At 39.3% G+C, this 15,162-nt stretch overlaps 7 protein-coding genes across 11 annotated transcripts; 3 read left to right on the plus strand and 4 right to left on the minus strand.

The window, feature by feature from the left end:
• The first annotated feature begins 96 nt into the window (after nucleotides 1-96).
• Nucleotides 97-8,637, plus strand: LOC124209370 (tripartite motif-containing protein 59-like). 4 transcript variants are annotated; one of them, XM_046607317.1, is made up of 7 exons: nucleotides 97-123; nucleotides 3,259-3,358; nucleotides 6,541-6,782; nucleotides 6,870-7,217; nucleotides 7,296-7,564; nucleotides 7,627-7,790; nucleotides 7,857-8,637. In XM_046607317.1, exons 5-7 carry the CDS (start codon nucleotides 7,439-7,441, stop codon nucleotides 8,578-8,580), a joined length of 1,014 nt encoding a protein of 337 aa, XP_046463273.1. In that variant the 5' UTR covers nucleotides 97-123; nucleotides 3,259-3,358; nucleotides 6,541-6,782; nucleotides 6,870-7,217; nucleotides 7,296-7,438; the 3' UTR covers nucleotides 8,581-8,637. The 4 variants fall into 4 exon arrangements, with proteins under 4 accessions (XP_046463273.1, XP_046463274.1, XP_046463275.1 ...); XM_046607318.1 differs by lacking the exon at nucleotides 97-123 and having other exon boundaries at nucleotides 3,254-3,358; nucleotides 6,537-6,782; nucleotides 7,857-8,625; XM_046607319.1 differs by lacking the exons at nucleotides 97-123; nucleotides 3,259-3,358 and adding an exon at nucleotides 5,684-6,461 and having other exon boundaries at nucleotides 6,537-6,782; nucleotides 7,857-8,625.
• LOC124209369 lies at nucleotides 455-2,664 on the minus strand. 2 transcript variants are annotated; one of them, XM_046607316.1, is made up of 3 exons: nucleotides 2,503-2,664; nucleotides 1,881-2,418; nucleotides 455-1,792 (listed from the first exon to the last, which is right to left on the minus strand). In XM_046607316.1, exons 2-3 carry the CDS (start codon nucleotides 2,379-2,381, stop codon nucleotides 617-619), a joined length of 1,677 nt encoding a protein of 558 aa, XP_046463272.1. In that variant the 5' UTR covers nucleotides 2,382-2,418; nucleotides 2,503-2,664; the 3' UTR covers nucleotides 455-616. The 2 variants fall into 2 exon arrangements, with proteins under 2 accessions (XP_046463272.1, XP_046463271.1); XM_046607315.1 differs by having other exon boundaries at nucleotides 1,881-2,390; nucleotides 2,503-2,663.
• LOC124209368 lies at nucleotides 2,988-5,503 on the minus strand. The gene is made up of 2 exons (XM_046607314.1): nucleotides 4,397-5,503; nucleotides 2,988-4,324 (listed from the first exon to the last, which is right to left on the minus strand). The coding sequence occupies exons 1-2, from the start codon at nucleotides 5,438-5,440 to the stop codon at nucleotides 3,134-3,136; spliced, it is 2,235 nt and encodes a 744-aa protein (XP_046463270.1). The 5' UTR covers nucleotides 5,441-5,503; the 3' UTR covers nucleotides 2,988-3,133.
• Nucleotides 8,638-8,676: 39 nt separating the features above from the next.
• LOC124209372 lies at nucleotides 8,677-11,993 on the minus strand. The gene is made up of 3 exons (XM_046607321.1): nucleotides 11,905-11,993; nucleotides 10,198-11,082; nucleotides 8,677-10,118 (listed from the first exon to the last, which is right to left on the minus strand). The coding sequence occupies exons 2-3, from the start codon at nucleotides 11,077-11,079 to the stop codon at nucleotides 8,895-8,897; spliced, it is 2,106 nt and encodes a 701-aa protein (XP_046463277.1). The 5' UTR covers nucleotides 11,080-11,082; nucleotides 11,905-11,993; the 3' UTR covers nucleotides 8,677-8,894.
• A 124-nt stretch (nucleotides 11,994-12,117) lies between these two features.
• Nucleotides 12,118-12,981, plus strand: LOC124209373. Its single transcript, XM_046607322.1, has 3 exons — nucleotides 12,118-12,454; nucleotides 12,573-12,635; nucleotides 12,702-12,981. The coding sequence occupies exons 1-3, from the start codon at nucleotides 12,275-12,277 to the stop codon at nucleotides 12,777-12,779; spliced, it is 321 nt and encodes a 106-aa protein (XP_046463278.1). The 5' UTR covers nucleotides 12,118-12,274; the 3' UTR covers nucleotides 12,780-12,981.
• A 163-nt stretch (nucleotides 12,982-13,144) lies between these two features.
• LOC124209375 (signal recognition particle 19 kDa protein-like) lies at nucleotides 13,145-13,905 on the plus strand. The gene is made up of 3 exons (XM_046607324.1): nucleotides 13,145-13,294; nucleotides 13,404-13,660; nucleotides 13,725-13,905. The coding sequence occupies exons 1-3, from the start codon at nucleotides 13,236-13,238 to the stop codon at nucleotides 13,847-13,849; spliced, it is 441 nt and encodes a 146-aa protein (XP_046463280.1). The 5' UTR covers nucleotides 13,145-13,235; the 3' UTR covers nucleotides 13,850-13,905.
• On the minus strand, nucleotides 13,903-14,917 carry LOC124209374 (2-iminobutanoate/2-iminopropanoate deaminase-like). Its single transcript, XM_046607323.1, has 6 exons — nucleotides 14,786-14,917; nucleotides 14,595-14,668; nucleotides 14,371-14,531; nucleotides 14,234-14,302; nucleotides 14,113-14,168; nucleotides 13,903-14,052 (listed from the first exon to the last, which is right to left on the minus strand). Exons 1-6 carry the CDS (start codon nucleotides 14,900-14,902, stop codon nucleotides 13,996-13,998), a joined length of 534 nt encoding a protein of 177 aa, XP_046463279.1. The 5' UTR covers nucleotides 14,903-14,917; the 3' UTR covers nucleotides 13,903-13,995.
• Between the last annotated feature and the right edge of the window lie 245 nt (nucleotides 14,918-15,162).

Here is a 15,162-nt window from a genome sequence, read left to right on the forward strand (position 1 = left end):
TTTCTTCTTTTCAAAAATTTTTAGATGGTTAAATATCCAGAAAGGAACTCGAATGACTTGCTTGGCTGCCACTGCCTACAAGATGACATGGCCCAAACTAAATAAGATTTCACCATCTCCAAGGCAAGTGTCTTTTTATCATTTTTTTTCAAAAAGACGATTGATTGGCGAAATTTTCTTTCCTTTCTGTGTATTCGATAAGTACAACGAGTTTGAAAACTAGACTTCATTTCGTTAGAATGGTAAATGAATTTCAAAACACTGTAAACGAGCACGAAGGATTCTTTATTCACTCTAGAATTTAGGGAAGAAGTAGCTAACTGCAGCAATTGAACTTGGTGAACAACAACTTAGTTATCGTCTAGAACGACGAGATTTGTCGCAATTGTAAGAACTGACGAGTTTTCAAAAATACTACTACGTCACCTGTCACAATGAATTGTTTAACATTTTGTTAAGTGGTTCATAATGTATTCAGAATTTAGCTCCCATGTAGTACACATCGAGGAAATGTGTCTGATGTGGCTATTAAAGGCAGAAAATTAAGATTGACGACAATGCTATCAATAGATACGTCAGTATATGGGTAATAACGCACATGGGCCGATGTGAATTGCTAAATCAACATCAGCTGTTGAAATTTGTCTGTATCCACAATGTCATCGGTCAGTTTGGCCAATGGCAGCAGTTCCTCCAAACTCTTGATTCTTTCCGCGAATCCATCTTTGTGTTCTGCTTTCTCGTTGTCAATCAGCATCCGGATATACTCGGGAGTGGTGAGCGGGTTGCCATGTAGCGCATTCTTTTTCAATTTATTATGCAAATTTTTGATTTCGTCGATGGCTTTGACGATATCTTTTTTCAAAATATCGACATCGCATTTCAGAGCTGCCACCAGTTCTTCTGCGTCCATCTTATTTCCTTTTGCTGTTTCATACTTTTCACGAATGTCTTCTAGGGTTTGTGTCTCCTCCACTTGTTTGTAGATCCAGCGCTGTACTTCGTTTTTGTGGTCATTGCTGCTGCAGTTGCCAGGGCAGATTTTGCAATTCGCCTCACGAAATGGAATTACCGCTCTTTCGAGTAATATACCAACAGTTTGTATGATACCGCCATCAGCTAATTGCTGCGAAGAAAATGCTGGGCACCAACTCTTTGCATAAACTGGATCGCATGGATAGTGGCAGGTTGTTTCACATTTTGTACAGTTCATGGCTGCCAGGCAATCGACATTGACTTTGACTTTTTTAGAAACTGGCACTTTGATTTCAAAATGTTGATTGGCGTCGACTTCAACTTTGTGCCGCTCCATGAGTGCCTCTTTAGTTCGCAACTCTTCCATCTTAGTCAAATGTCGTGGGATAGCGTCCTGCATCCATTTGAGTTTTATTTCCAGTTGCTTTCTGTTCTCCAACACTTCTAAAGTCATTTGAAGCGATTTAGTTGGCATGTCGAATAATTCGTCAAAAAACAACTTGAAATTTCTCATTCCACTCTTCCATTCGATGAGTGAATAGTCATCGTCCTCATCTTTGTTGTTGGAGTAGATGGCGCCGTTGTTGAATTTCTGGTGGCAAGGCAATCCGTTCCTGTCCTTCCGGCAAGGAAGTTGTGCCTCATTGATGGCATCTAAGACGCGTGGTCGATTTCCGTCTGCGAAGGTGGCAAGAAACCGAATGTTTTCTTTAATGTCTTTGCCAAAAATTGACAATACCGAGTTGAAAATGTATTGTTGTGAAGCTGTTAGACGGACGAGTGCAGATTGGACGACGAAGCCAACAGCGTCCAATTCCTTAAATAAGGTTCATAGATATTGTCAGTGTCAAGTGTATTATTTTTTCCTTAGTAGGTTGTTAGTAGGTATTGATAATAATCATTACCTCAATGCCATTTTCATCTTCAAAGAATTTCTTAACGGCCGATGTGATGTCACTGTCTCGCTTAATTCCTTGCGTGTCACCAAATCCTGGTGTATCGACGATAGTCAGAGAAAATGGAATGCGGAATCCAGTTCGGTAGTGGATGTCGTAGGCTGTGACTCCTTGGGTTTGACTGTGCGCTTGATTTCTATTGACCTCTTCGTCGACGAGAATAAAACGGAAATTATCGTTCCATTCGACCCCTAAAATGTAATTGATCATGGCGTTGATCCAAGTGGTTTTTCCCGATCCTGTGGCTCCCATTAGCAAAATAGTTTTATCTGTGCTAGTAGTATGCCAACCACTGCCAAAAGAGTATCGCTTGACAATGTCGGACGACTCCGAAAAGGTCCAGTTTCTTTTTAGTGGCAATTTGTACAAAGTCATTCCATTCACGATTTTGACGTCAGTACATTGGCGTGCGATGGAAATGGCAAGTCTCTCACTTGATTGGCTAGCCATTTGGGTTTGCTAAATAAAATTTTAGCCAATGATGAGCCTATTGAACTAATGATTAATATACTTTCTTACTCTAGAAAGGATACTAGGATTACTTAAAAATAAATAGCAATGTTATTAATACCTTTTTTGTAGTAAATATATCTCGGTTTTTAAATTACAGATCTTGTTTTCTTGATCTGTACTGAGTGTTCAGTACGAAAAGAATACACTGTTTGTTAGGGTTATAGGTAGGTTGGCCTGTAATAGGTTTAATCTTTGGTTTGGTTTCGACTTTCGAGCTGCTTATCTGATAATATTTACATCAAACTTATCATCGGCGGCCCGTTACTTGTGATAAGGTCGATGATATTAGAGGTATTTTTGTAACTGGATTATAAAACGTTCTGAATATCGCATACGCCAAATGATAATATGCAATGTTATAGCAATATCATAACGCTGGAAAGAAATCTCAAACCTACCCAGTTGAAGCCTTGGTCTATGGTCTAGTTGTGAAACTAGAAAGAATATCACTATAACATGCCTTTTCATGAAGATTTGAACCTTAATTTCAATATAAAAATAAAAAAAAATTGAAAGCAAATGAGTCGTCCGGACAGGTCACCATTAAGTAGTTCAATTGTTTTGTTTCGTTCGCTTTTGCTTAATGTTACAATATTTTAAAAAGGAATCATTGTGACACGATTTAAATCGAAATATATGTGAAGAAAATCAGCGATTGATAGAATAATTCCAGTCTAGATTGTGGATGATTAAGATGACGAGTTCAAGGAAGTAAATTGCTTAATGAATTTCTCGTCATCATCTATGTTGTTGCCGTTGTTTTTAGCCAATTCCAACAGTTCTTTTAAATTCTCAATTTTTTCCCTGCATCCAGGTTTTTGGTCTCTCTCTGCGTTGTCGACCATCATCTGGATATACTCAAAAGTAGAGAGCGGATTACCGTGAAGTGCAATCGCCTTCAATTTGTTGTGCAAGTAAGTTATGCCATTCATATTCTTGATGGTTTCTTCTTTCAGTTTTTCAACTTCCGTTTCGACTGCCTTCACCAACATTTCTGCGTCCATCTTTTTCTTCATTGCGTCTTCGTAATTGTTGCGAATATCGTGAAACATCCGCATTTCCTCCACCTGGATAAAGGTCCATTTAAAATGTTCGTTTTGGTGCAAGCCGTCCGAACATCGTCCGGGGCATATCTTACATTTGGGAGTTGCTAAATTTTTGGCGGCGTTCAGTAATGTGTTGGCAAGGACTATGAAGTCATTCTGGAATCTAATTCCCTCTGGTTTCCAAAATGCTGAGCAAAACCCCGTCAACAAACTCGGTTCGCAGGGATAGTGGCAGGTCGTTTCACATTTTGTGCAGTTCATGGCTAAATCAGCGGTGGGCATTTTCACCTTTTTAGAAACTGGAACGCTCATCTCAAAGTTCTGGTTGGCTTGGATTTTTTCTCTATTGATTGCGACGAGATCTTTGGTCTTGCGCAACTCGTCCATCTTCATCAGCTGTTTCTCGATGCCGCCAAGCATGAAATCCAGATAAATTTCCAGTTGTTCTCTGTCCTCCAATACTTGGTTAGTCATCTGCAGAGATTTGGTTGGCATCTCGTTTATTTCTTCAAAGAAGAGCTTGAAATTCTTCATTGCGTTCTTCCATTCAACAGGCGACATGTCGTCCTCATCCGATTGACTAATAAAAACGGCGCCGTTGTTGAATTTCTGGTGGCTGGGCAATCCTTTCGAGTCCATCCGGCAAGGGAGTTCTGCCTCTTTGATGGCATCCAAGACAAGCGGTTGCCTTCCGTCGGAGAAGGTGACGAGAAAACGGATGTTTTCTTCAATGTCTTTGCCAAAAATGGACAATACCGAGTTGAAAATGTATTTTTGCGAAGCTGTTAGACGGACGAGTGAGGATTGGACAACGAATCCAACGGCATCCAATTCCTGCAATAATCATTTGCAAGTAGAATTTGATTAAAAAGTAGATTGAGTCTTCTGCCGCAACGCTTTATTTACCTGAATTCCATTTTGATGCTTAAAAAATTCCTGTATGGCTGAAGTGATTTCCTTGTCACGGTCCATCCCGCCAGTGTCTCCAAATCCTGGCGTATCGACAATTGTGAGCGAAAACGGAATGCGGAATCCAGATCGGTAGTGGAGATCGTAGGCTGTGACTCCTTGCGTTTGGCTATTGGCTTGCGATGCTCCTCTGAGTTCCTCATCGACGAGAATAAAACGGAAAGGGTCGTCCCATTCAACCCCCAATATGTAATTGATCATGGCATTAATCATGGTCGTCTTTCCCGATCCAGTGGCGCCCATCAACAAAATTGTTTTGCGTGTTCTCTCCGGCAAAATGGGTTCGCCGAAAGAGAATCGCTTGACCATGGAAGATGACTCGGTGTAAGTGGGTACCTGGGTCAATTTTAACTTGTACAAAGTCACACCTTCGACATCTGTGGATCCGGTACATTCATTTTGTATTTCGAATGGTAATCTGTTGATACCTTCGGCTGCTTTTGATTGGCACTGAATATTTTCACGGGGATCGGTGGCTGTCGCATCCTCTTTTGGTTGTTGTTGCTGATTGATTGGATGTGATGTTTCATCTGGCACTGTAGGAGCGACTGACGCATTCTCCGGTACTTGTTGCTGCTGACTGATTGGTTTTGGAGTGTCTGGTACTGCGGCTATTTGATCCATCGGAGATGTCGCCAGACCTAGCTCTGCTTTCAACCTCCTTATGCTGTTGGAAGGAGTCGCTTTCGCTTTCACCAGGACATCTCCGTTGAGTAAATCCTCTTTGACGTCTTCCAAGTCCAGTAAATTATTAGCCACTAGCAAATAGCTGAAGGCATCGAGTCGATTATTTTTCAAGACGTCGACCACTTCAGTTGACAGGAGAAGAACGGCTTTCTGATTGAGATAAATTAAGTTCGAGCTCTGGAAATCTTTATGCCCGATCATGGTAAAGTAGATTCTGACAATTTCACTGGCGTTGTCTCTGGCATTTTCAAAAAGTTGTCCCAGAATCTTGTATTGGATTTGAAAATAATCCATATCCTATTTACGCGAAAATGAGATAAGAAGTGAGTTGAGTTACAGATTGCAGAATTATAATTTTTGCGGGAATTTTTGATGGAATTTCAAGAACTTTCACTCATTCTTAATATGTTTTAATTGTTCTTTTAAAAAGATTAAGTCTAACAAGCAGTACATCCATTAGATTTCTAAAGTAAAAAACTTATTTGTCTTACTACTGTAATGTTTACATTGATTGTTTAATTACGGTACCTTGTTATTCAGCAAAAAGAAATGTTGCAAAATATTCTATATGCGTGCAATCTGCACGCATGGAATTGATGGATAGCTACTTTTTACTTCATACTTTTATTTCAGTTTTGAAATCTTTATCTGTAGTAATGTTTTATCAGCATCATGTTTTTATCAGCGACTTGTTGATAAGGTATGTTGTTTGTCATAAATATTTAAGAGAAACGCTTTCTTTTTTATAACAATTGAAGTGCGAACTACTCCCCCCTCCTACAAATTAAAATTTGTACAAGCAAACTGCCTATAATTGCGACAGATGTATTACGCGCTGAAATTATTTTTATAATTACATATCTATTGAGAAACAGGCGTAAAAGGAAACGTGCTAGTTAAAATGTATCGTGACATTCGTGAGAAATTCTAAACCTATTTTTACTTCCGTGATAAGTGAAGCGATTGACGAATCTCAGAATGGCTTCCACAATTTTGTTGGTCAGTTGGGCCAACGCTCACAATTTATTCAAACTCCCCGTTTTGCCTCTCGTTTTCCATCATCATATGGAGGTACTCTGGGTTACCGTTTCGATATACCGCACGAACTATACAATCAGTGCGTTCAAACTCACCTTTTATCATAAAAGAGCGTGCCATATGCTCAGCTGAGAAAACAGACGAAAATGGCTCAGCTGTCGACTTTTGTATTTAGCGTTAAAATGTTTTCTGCTGATTTTATTGACTCTATCAAATGATTCGACCGTCGTAACAAAATGCAAGAGCGTTTAAGAAAGGACCTCATTTTTCGTTGATGGTAACCCCGAAACCAGCAAGATTTAAACTTTTATTGATTTCAAACATCTAATTTTTTTTTTCATTTATAATGGAGAAAGAGAACAGCCCAGTCGATCAGTTTACTTACTCCACAGGGAATCGCTGAAACATCAGCCGTTCCTCTGGCAATGGAAAATATCCCCGCGGCTTCTTTCTTCCCATCCGAAATGCCTGACCTTCCGAATTTTGTTTTGGGTCAGTCGGTTTTCTTCCTGTGGCTGATGCAATCAAACCAACCCATCGGAGCCATCTGCATCCGTCCGGTACCCATGTTTAACTCGGCATTTTGTGCAAAATTTGGGTGACTATTTTTTTCATTCTCCCATGACATTTTTCAGTACTAATATTTAATTGTTAGTTTTACTATGTATCATTTTCAATTGAACAGGCTACTTTGGGAAATTACATCTTTTTGCCGGTAATCCGGCCGGAATTGAAGCAGCTATTTAAGGGCGTGAAACAACACAACGCCAGATCTCATCAGGAGCTACACAAATCAACGACGATGGAATCCTTTTCGTGACGGTTTTGAGCAATCAAAATATTGTCGGATGAAGTTTCGATGTCAGACTAGAAAACTAGCCCCCCCCCCTCCACCGACGTAGTCGATCTTTTTGGCCGCTTCGCCAATTACCACGTACTCAAACTATACCGAGTTCGATCGCAGCAGGAGAAGGAAATAATTACTCGCTATCCCTCGAGTCCAGATAATAAGTATACCTCGAATACACGACAGGTAAAAAAAAAATCTTTTTATAATTAGGTATATTTCCTGGTAAAATATCGATTGGCATTCGACGTTTTTGTTATTCAGAATGTCGTCAAGAAACGTCACCCGGACGACGAGCTTCTTAATCAAATGTTGGCTTCTGTGTATAAAAGTCGGGAACTGGATCATTCTAGATTCGTCTTTTAGTGAGCTCTTGTGGTGTCGACTCGAGCAATCAATTTTTAAAAATGGAAGGTAAAGAAGGCGAGAATTTACTCACTTGCAGAGTCTGTCAAAAAGAATTCGATGCGACAAAGCGAGTGCCGAAATTCTTACCATGTCTACACACATTTTGTCTCGTGTGCTTAAACAAGGTATACATAAAACTATTCAATTGAATTCAATGATTTACTTAATTAATACCATTTTTAATTAGATGAAGACGCAAGGCGGAGCAACGATAAAGAAGTGTCCAACTTGTCACAAAGTTTGCGATGTGAGAGTCGCCGAATTGCCTGTTAACGACTACGTTTTGTACATATTAAATATGAGATCCAAAATGGAGGCTGATGCCGTCAGAATGCCCAGTCCGAACAAAACGTAAATAATTGTGTGATATTTGAGTTTATTAGATTGAAATCTTGATACATGTCATGAATTGTTTAGGGGCCCGAGCTGGTGTTTACTATGCGATATGATGGCCAAACCAGAGTGCTACACCCAAGATCACGGATTACTTTACTTGACGTCGGGTACGATGAAGAACGTGGAGCGACTGGTCAGCCTGAAAAACGAATTTAGAAACATCAAGAAGCAGCTGATGAAGGCCATTGAGGAACGCAAGAAGATCAAAATCCACTACACGGAACTGTTGGACGCCATCCATTCCATCGAGAGTGATATCCAGAGCAAGTTGGATGAAAATGAAAAACAGCTGGCTGATTGGACAACTAATTTCCTGGTTGTCGAGCAACGCCAAGGATCTCCTGTGCCCAACGGCACCGAATCCAACCCGGGATCGATCGATGCGGACGATTTCTTCCAGCTCATCACGTCCGTTGGTAGTTCCGGAAAGGAGAAAATAACGCTGGAGACGTGGAAGATGACGGTGGAGAAAACGTCTCAAAAATACGACGAGAAAATCGCCAAAATCACAGCCGAAAAAACGGACATTGAAGAGCAGAGGAAGATGAGGATCTCCGTCCGCATGTGCGATCCTTCCAAGAAAGACACGGCTCAACCCATTGGTGAAATTCTGTGCGAAGGTTTCGTGATAGACGAGTTGGAGGGAAGCAAGAGCGTCACTGACATTGAGAAGAATTTCCTTTTGCTTTTAACTCACATTGTATTTACACTTCACAAGCAGAGAAAACCTGATCGCTTTCTTTAATGTGTACTATGACTGATAGAGGTCTCCAATAAAAAAAAAACACAAGTTAAGGAAAAAGAATGTCGTTAACACAAGAGTATGAAATCTAGACCTTTATTAAGTTAACATGTGTCTTTCGCATTTAGGAATATTTAAACTGGCAGCCAGCCAACACTTGTTTTCTCAAATAGCCAGAGTAAATTATAGATTTTAAAATTCATATTTTAAAAGAAAAATCAGCTTGGTTACAAGATTACAATCATTATTGAAATTAAGTTCTACTTCTTTTATTTCGTTGAAATAACTATTATTTATAAAGTGCTTGGGACTGTGCTTTATTTCTTATCTGTAAATGAAGTCTTCAACTCTTGCAAACTCTTAATCCTCTCTTCGTACCCGGGTTTCTCGTCTCTCTTCTCGTTGTCGATAATAATCTGGACGTGATCCATAACGGTAAGCGGATTACCCCGCAGTGCTATTTTCTTCAACACATTCGAACAGTCTGTGATTTCTTCCATCGTCTTGAAAATGTCTGATTTCAACCGCTCGATTTCTTCTTTCAGTCCCTGCAGGATCTCTTCGGCGTTCGACTGCTGTTTCTTGGCGGCTTTGTACTTTTCACGCACTTCGTACAGGGTCTGCGTCTCCTCTTCTTGGATCGAGTCCCATTTGTAGTCTTCGTGTTGGTGTTTATCTTTCGGGCATTTTCCTGGGCAAACGTTGCATGGTGCATTTCCCGGCAAGCAGTTGGAAGCTGCATTAATAAAAGGAAGCGCTCCCTCTATCAACTGCGGCAACGTCGCTATCGCTGCCGCCCAATCTCCTACTAGACGTTCAAATTGGGCGCTCGGTATTTTTTCGAATATGTTTTTAATTTTCACCATTATATCGCGGAAGATGTGCATTGAAAACGCTGGGCAAGATTCCTCCCAAATGTTTGGATTGCAAGGATAGTGGCATGTGAATTGGCACACCGTGCAGTTGAGCGCTTTTTTACCGTCTACAACGACCTTCACTTTCTTCATCACGGGCACTTTCATTTGAAAATTTTTGTTGTTATTGACTTTGTCTCGGTTCCGGGCGATGAATTCTTCCGTCTTGTGCAATTCCTCCATCTTCATCAGTTGTCTTTCGATGCTGTTCTGTATGGACTCCCGGTGCATTTCGAGAAATTTCTTGATCCTCAGCACTTCCTTAGTCATCTGCAGCGATTTGGTTGGCATACCAGACAGTTCCTCGAAGAACGTCTTGAAATTGCCCATGGTATTCTTCCAATGGAAGTGCGAGAATTCGTCCGATTGTTGCGATTCGTAAATGACACCGTTGTTGAATTTCTGGTAGCAGGGCGATCCCTCGGAATCCTTGCGACACTGAAGATTTGCCTTTTTTAAGGCAGCCAAGACAGGGGGTGAATTTCCATCGGAAAAAGTCAGAAGGAAGTGGATGTTCTCTTCAATGTCTCGGCCGAAAATGTTCAATACCGAATTGAAAATGTATTCTTGGGTACAAGTCAGACGAGGTTCTGTGGATTGCGCAATAATTCCAACTGCATCCAAATCCTGCGTTTTATAGTCATTGTTGAAAAACAGATCAGATTTTAATCAAATAAATTTGTTTCACGTTTATATTGTATATTACCTCGATGCCATTTTTATCTCTGAACAAATTTTCAATGTCCAGTGTGATTTCCTTGTCGCGTTTGATTCCTGCCGTGTCTCCAAATCCCGGCGTGTCAATAATAGTTAGCGAAAAGGGAATGCGGAATCCATCTCGGTAGTGGAGGTCGTAGGCTGTAACTCCCTGGGTTTGGCTGTGAGCTTGCGTCCCACCTCTGACATCTTCGTCGACCAGCACGAACCGGAAATCATCCTCCCATTCAACCCCCAATACGTAATTGATCATAGCGTTGATCCATGTCGTCTTTCCCGACCCCGTGGCTCCCACCAGCAAAATGGTTTTGCACGTTCTAGTCATGGGGGAGTTTGGGTCGCCCAAGCAAAATCGTTTGATGTTGGAAGCACCAGCAAAGGTTGAGACTGCTTGTAAATTTAATTTGAAAAAATGCAGTTTGCCTATTTTTCTCAATAACGGGCATTGTTTTTTAAATTTGAGTGCTAGCCGGCTGCTTTTGTTCTTAGAAACACGTTCGTGAATTGTGAGTGCTTGGACGGCTGCCTCTAGATTTAGCTGCGCTTTCAGAATTCTTAAAGTATTTGGTGGAGTCGCTTTCGCCAGGACATCTCCGTTGAGTAAATCCTCTTTGACGTTTTCCAAATCCAGTAGATTGTTGGCCACCAGCAAATAGCTGAAAGCGTCGAGTCGATTATTTTTCAAGACGTCGACCACTTCAGGTGACAGCAGAAGAACGGCTTTCTCATTGAGAAAGGGAATGACGTTTGACGTCTCGAAATCTTTATGGCGGATCATGTCAAAGTAGATTCGGATGATTTCACTGGCGTTCATTCTTGCGTCTTTAAAAAGGCTTTCCAGACGCTCGACTTGGACTTGAAAGTAGCTCATTTTCTATTTACATGGAATCAGATAAGAGGAAATAGATTGTCTGATTATCGAAGCTTTTAATTTTCAGTAATATTTTGTCATTAAAATAATCGGTAGTATTGTTAAACCAAATACTTTTGAGAAAGTAGACAAGCGTAAAAAACATTCTTAGCTTTTGGGCATTTGCTAAAAACAATAAGTGTAGATATTAAAATTCAAACGCCAGCTTCATTATAAATTGCAGGTATAGAATAATAACTCAACTGCTGTTAAATTATGAATTATAGTACCAATCTGCTTGGCAACACAATTTTTCTCTCTAGAACTGTGAAATACTGCGAGATCTCTGTAAAAAAAAGAAAAAAGGGTAGGGAGTTTATATCCGTTTATTTGATTTTCTTATCCGTAAATTAGTTCTTTTGCTCTGACATTGTGATGGCGTTTTATCACCAACAGAGAATGAGATCACCTGATCTATCCAAGCCTATTGTTCAAAAGAAACTTTTTTCGCCCTTGTATATATTGTACGAGTTACTAACCGTAATTACTAATTAGATAAGAAACAAACAGTAATCATAGCAGAAAAAAATAGAAAAGCAAGAAGCAGATTAGTCGTTGTCATGGCGATGTAGTATAGTGGCGTGTTTGAGATATAAAACTTTGAGAACTGATGAGAAGAATGCGTATACAAGTTCGTGGTTACACATTTTTGTATGGTTGATAGCAAAATAATTTGGATACATATTTTTCTAACAGTAGCCAGCAATTATTTTGGTTGAACGATATTGTCTCCTTATTTATTATTGCTTTTTACTTTTTTAGATAACTCAAAAATAAACTACTTACATGAGGAATGCGGAGTTGCTGGTATTATAGTTGTTTGGTAAACAACAACGTTTTTTGCACTTATTGGTGCTGTGTTAGATCTTGTTCACGAGGCGGATTTATAAAATTCACGCAGTTACTTCGCCTGATGCCGATCTGATTCAACACGTCCGCATCACTAACGCCGCTACTCCGTTCTCACTTTCTTCGCGCGAGAGAGAATTCGTTATCTCTTTACCTTTTCTTCGAACAAATACTAGCGATGACGTGGGAACAATCCCATAGCTCTGGACGCGTTCATTTTAACCTTTTTCCAATTTTATCGACAGCGCACAAATACAATCAAACTCGCCTTTTATCGCAAAAGGGCGTGTGATATCTGTGTGCTCAGATGAGAAACGACGATTCGAGCCATCAAACCAACAATATGGCTCAGCTGTTGACTCTTGTGTTTAGCGTTCAATTGTTTTGTTTTCTTATGATTTTGTTGACTTGGCCAAATTACTCGACCGCCGCTAACCGTTTCACAACGAACGAAGATGGCGAAATCAATCAACTGAGAAACAGTGTTGTGAGTGAATTAATATAATATTTCCTTTATTTTATAGACGGGACTGTGGACGAGAAATTCGCGTTTCTTATTTTAACCGATTTTAACCCAATATGATTTTTTTCTAATTCCAAACAAGGTCACCATGAAAGCCAAAATAAGACTGATTGAATCGAAGTTGGAGGACAGAGACCAGCAATATGTAAGTCTTTTATTTCATAGTAAGTTTGATCTTGTATTTAGTGATTCACAGTCATCATTACGACAGGTGAATCTGGAAAAAAAAGTGGCTCATCTGGAACTTGCCCTACAGAAGGAAAAGGATTCTTGCCCAAAGAGGTCGTGATTCTCATGGTGTATACGTTGTTTCGATCAAGAGCTAGATACTTAATTAAACCCTTTGAGTACAGCAAGTTTGATCAACTAATATATTTGTTAAAAATTATCTAAATGTTGCTGATGCGCTGATTCAAAGAATAAAGAAGAAAGAAGGACTTGCTAAACTTGTTGCCAACATTCGCCGCAAGGGTATCAAACCCTGTCGGACAAGGAGCGGGCGAGCGGCACTATAATTCCATCAAATTAATTAAACCCAATTAAAATTCATACCCTCAAATCATGAAAATTATGAGATTTTTGTTATCTTATTTACTCAAAATTTGTGGATAAATGAATGAACACATACTACATAAATATTAATTACTGCACTCTAGCGACAGATTTTTATACCGATTAATGAAAACGTCTGTTTATGTCCAAATTCTTCTGCAATTTATTTTAATGTTTACGTGGAGGCTTAGAAATGGCCACACTAACAAGAACGTCGTTCAACCCAAATAAAAAACCGTGCGATCCTGAAAGGTAAATGATAATCTAGGAAACATAATCAGGCTAAAAGATGCCGAAAAAAAAATTTATTTGGGAGTTTGTAGTATCCTATTGCTTACTTCATGTTTTCGTTTTTTGACAGATGGATTTGTATCTATCCAGCGTATATTGATAGCAGCAGAACAAGAGTTGCAGGCCGTCGAGTTCCCAAATCCCGTGCCGTTGAAAGACCTACTTGCGTTGAAATAAGTGATGTTCTGACAGCTGCCAATTTCACAGTTGGATTTGAACCTAAATTCTATTCAAGAGAGGCAAGCAAAGAGGAAGAGGCCAGAGGACGAGTCAGGGTGCAATTAAAAAATGAAGATGGAACACTCGTCAATCCAGCATTTCCTACTCGTAAACAAAATAGTTCATTTTCATCTACTAGGAACTCAACTAATCATGTTTTCAAATTCACCAGGAGACTCTTTGTTTTTGTACATAGGAGAGAAGATTCCCCATCTTAAAAGCAGAGTCTTTAAATCAAGTGGGGAACAATCCACAAGCCAGAGTGGTGGGAAGAAAAAAGCAAAAGGAAGACGTTGATTCAATTGTGTCCAACAAAGTGTACAGAGGAACCAATAAAGTTACCTTATTGATAATATAGAACCTTTATATTCCCTTCATTTCTATAACAAATAACAATACAATTGTAACAAACTAGAAATCTCTTACAATTTGGCCATTTCTAGTCATTGTTCTTCAATTGTGCCAACAACAGCAACAGCTTCAATTTCTACTCTGCCAGCCTAAAAAAAGAAAATAATTAATCAAACTGAACCATTGTTTACTTGAAAAATGTCACATACCCTTGGCAAAGCAGCAACCTGGTAAGCAGCTCGTGCAGGGAAATTTTCTGTGAAATCTAAAAAAATAACACTTAGTTAAAACAATCATGACCCTCATTGATTCTTGTGCTTTATGACTTACATTGGCGGTAAATTTCATTGACCTTACCGAAGTCACCAATATCAGCAAGTAAGACAGTAGTCTTGACCACTATAATAAAAGTAATTAAGAAAGCAGTGTACAGATTTTTTTAACAACATATTTAATACAAAATTTACCATTTTTATAAGAAATTCCAGCTGCTTCTAAAATGTGACCCATATTGTCCAAAGCTTTCTTCGCTTCAGCTTCAACCCCTCCAGGAACTAGTGATCCTGTTTGAGTATCCAGTCCCAATTGTCCAGATATGTACAAAGTCTTATCAACAAGAACAGCTTGACTGTAATAATAAAAATTACACCTGTGTATGCCAAATGTTGCAAATATTAAAACATTTTAAAACCTGTAAGGTCCGATAGCTGCTGGAGCAAATGAAGATTGAATAATACGGCGTACAATCGTGTTGGACATAGTGTTCTGTAATAAGAGATCATAAATTCAGAATCCAAAAAATGAAAATCCGTCAATAAATTTTCTCCCCTTTAGTATTTAACTATTTATATTACTAAGATGCTTTGATCAGCGGGTTATTACCGAATTGTTGGAGAGACCTGAGCGAACTGGGCGAACTGGGCGAACTGGGCGAACTACAAGTCTACAACAGCAGAACAACTTTAGAGACTGGAATGGGTCATGAGTTGATGACGTCATCTTTAATCACTTTCCTACGTTTCAAAATTAGACGCAACAAATTCTGTTAATCGTTATTTGTAAGACTTTCACTAGAATGTTGAAGCTTGGAAAAATGGAATAATAATAATATTTGACATTTGTGAATTTATAGCCGTCACGGGTTTTACGAAAAACTAAATGTGTTTTCTTGCTTTTTACACCTTGAGGCTTTTTACCTTACTACGTGAAAAAAATTTGAAATGTGCGTCAAAGTTTTTATTTTTTTGCGCATGCGCGCC

The sequence above is a fragment of the Daphnia pulex genome, chromosome 12 (genome assembly GCF_021134715.1).
Source record: "Daphnia pulex isolate KAP4 chromosome 12, ASM2113471v1".
NCBI lineage: Eukaryota > Metazoa > Arthropoda > Branchiopoda > Diplostraca > Daphniidae > Daphnia > Daphnia pulex.

Coding starts and splice junctions, on each gene's coding strand:
- LOC124209374 (XM_046607323.1), bottom strand. CDS start 14,902: ATGACGTCATCAACTCATGACCCATTCCAGTCTCTAAAGTTGTTCTGC. Junction 14,169..14,233: donor CAATGAAATTTACCGCCAAT/GTAAGTCATAAA, acceptor TTATTTTTTTAG/ATTTCACAGAAAATTTCCCT. Junction 14,053..14,112: donor AGGTTGCTGCTTTGCCAAGG/GTATGTGACATT, acceptor TTCTTTTTTTAG/GCTGGCAGAGTAGAAATTGA.
- LOC124209368 (XM_046607314.1), bottom strand. CDS start 5,440: ATGGATTATTTTCAAATCCAATACAAGATTCTGGGACAACTTTTTGAA. Junction 4,325..4,396: donor AGCATCAAAATGGAATTCAG/GTAAATAAAGCG, acceptor TGATTATTGCAG/GAATTGGATGCCGTTGGATT.
- LOC124209370 (XM_046607317.1), top strand. CDS start 7,439: ATGGAAGGTAAAGAAGGCGAGAATTTACTCACTTGCAGAGTCTGTCAA. Junction 7,565..7,626: donor GTCTCGTGTGCTTAAACAAG/GTATACATAAAA, acceptor ATTTTTAATTAG/ATGAAGACGCAAGGCGGAGC. Junction 7,791..7,856: donor ATGCCCAGTCCGAACAAAAC/GTAAATAATTGT, acceptor TGAATTGTTTAG/GGGCCCGAGCTGGTGTTTAC.
- LOC124209375 (XM_046607324.1), top strand. CDS start 13,236: ATGGCCACACTAACAAGAACGTCGTTCAACCCAAATAAAAAACCGTGC. Junction 13,295..13,403: donor AAACCGTGCGATCCTGAAAG/GTAAATGATAAT, acceptor GTTTTTTGACAG/ATGGATTTGTATCTATCCAG. Junction 13,661..13,724: donor CAATCCAGCATTTCCTACTC/GTAAACAAAATA, acceptor CAAATTCACCAG/GAGACTCTTTGTTTTTGTAC.
- LOC124209369 (XM_046607316.1), bottom strand. CDS start 2,381: ATGGCTAGCCAATCAAGTGAGAGACTTGCCATTTCCATCGCACGCCAA. Junction 1,793..1,880: donor AAGATGAAAATGGCATTGAG/GTAATGATTATT, acceptor ACCTTATTTAAG/GAATTGGACGCTGTTGGCTT.
- LOC124209372 (XM_046607321.1), bottom strand. CDS start 11,079: ATGAGCTACTTTCAAGTCCAAGTCGAGCGTCTGGAAAGCCTTTTTAAA. Junction 10,119..10,197: donor GAGATAAAAATGGCATCGAG/GTAATATACAAT, acceptor TATAAAACGCAG/GATTTGGATGCAGTTGGAAT.
- LOC124209373 (XM_046607322.1), top strand. CDS start 12,275: ATGAGAAACGACGATTCGAGCCATCAAACCAACAATATGGCTCAGCTG. Junction 12,455..12,572: donor ATCAACTGAGAAACAGTGTT/GTGAGTGAATTA, acceptor ATTCCAAACAAG/GTCACCATGAAAGCCAAAAT. Junction 12,636..12,701: donor AGGACAGAGACCAGCAATAT/GTAAGTCTTTTA, acceptor TCATTACGACAG/GTGAATCTGGAAAAAAAAGT.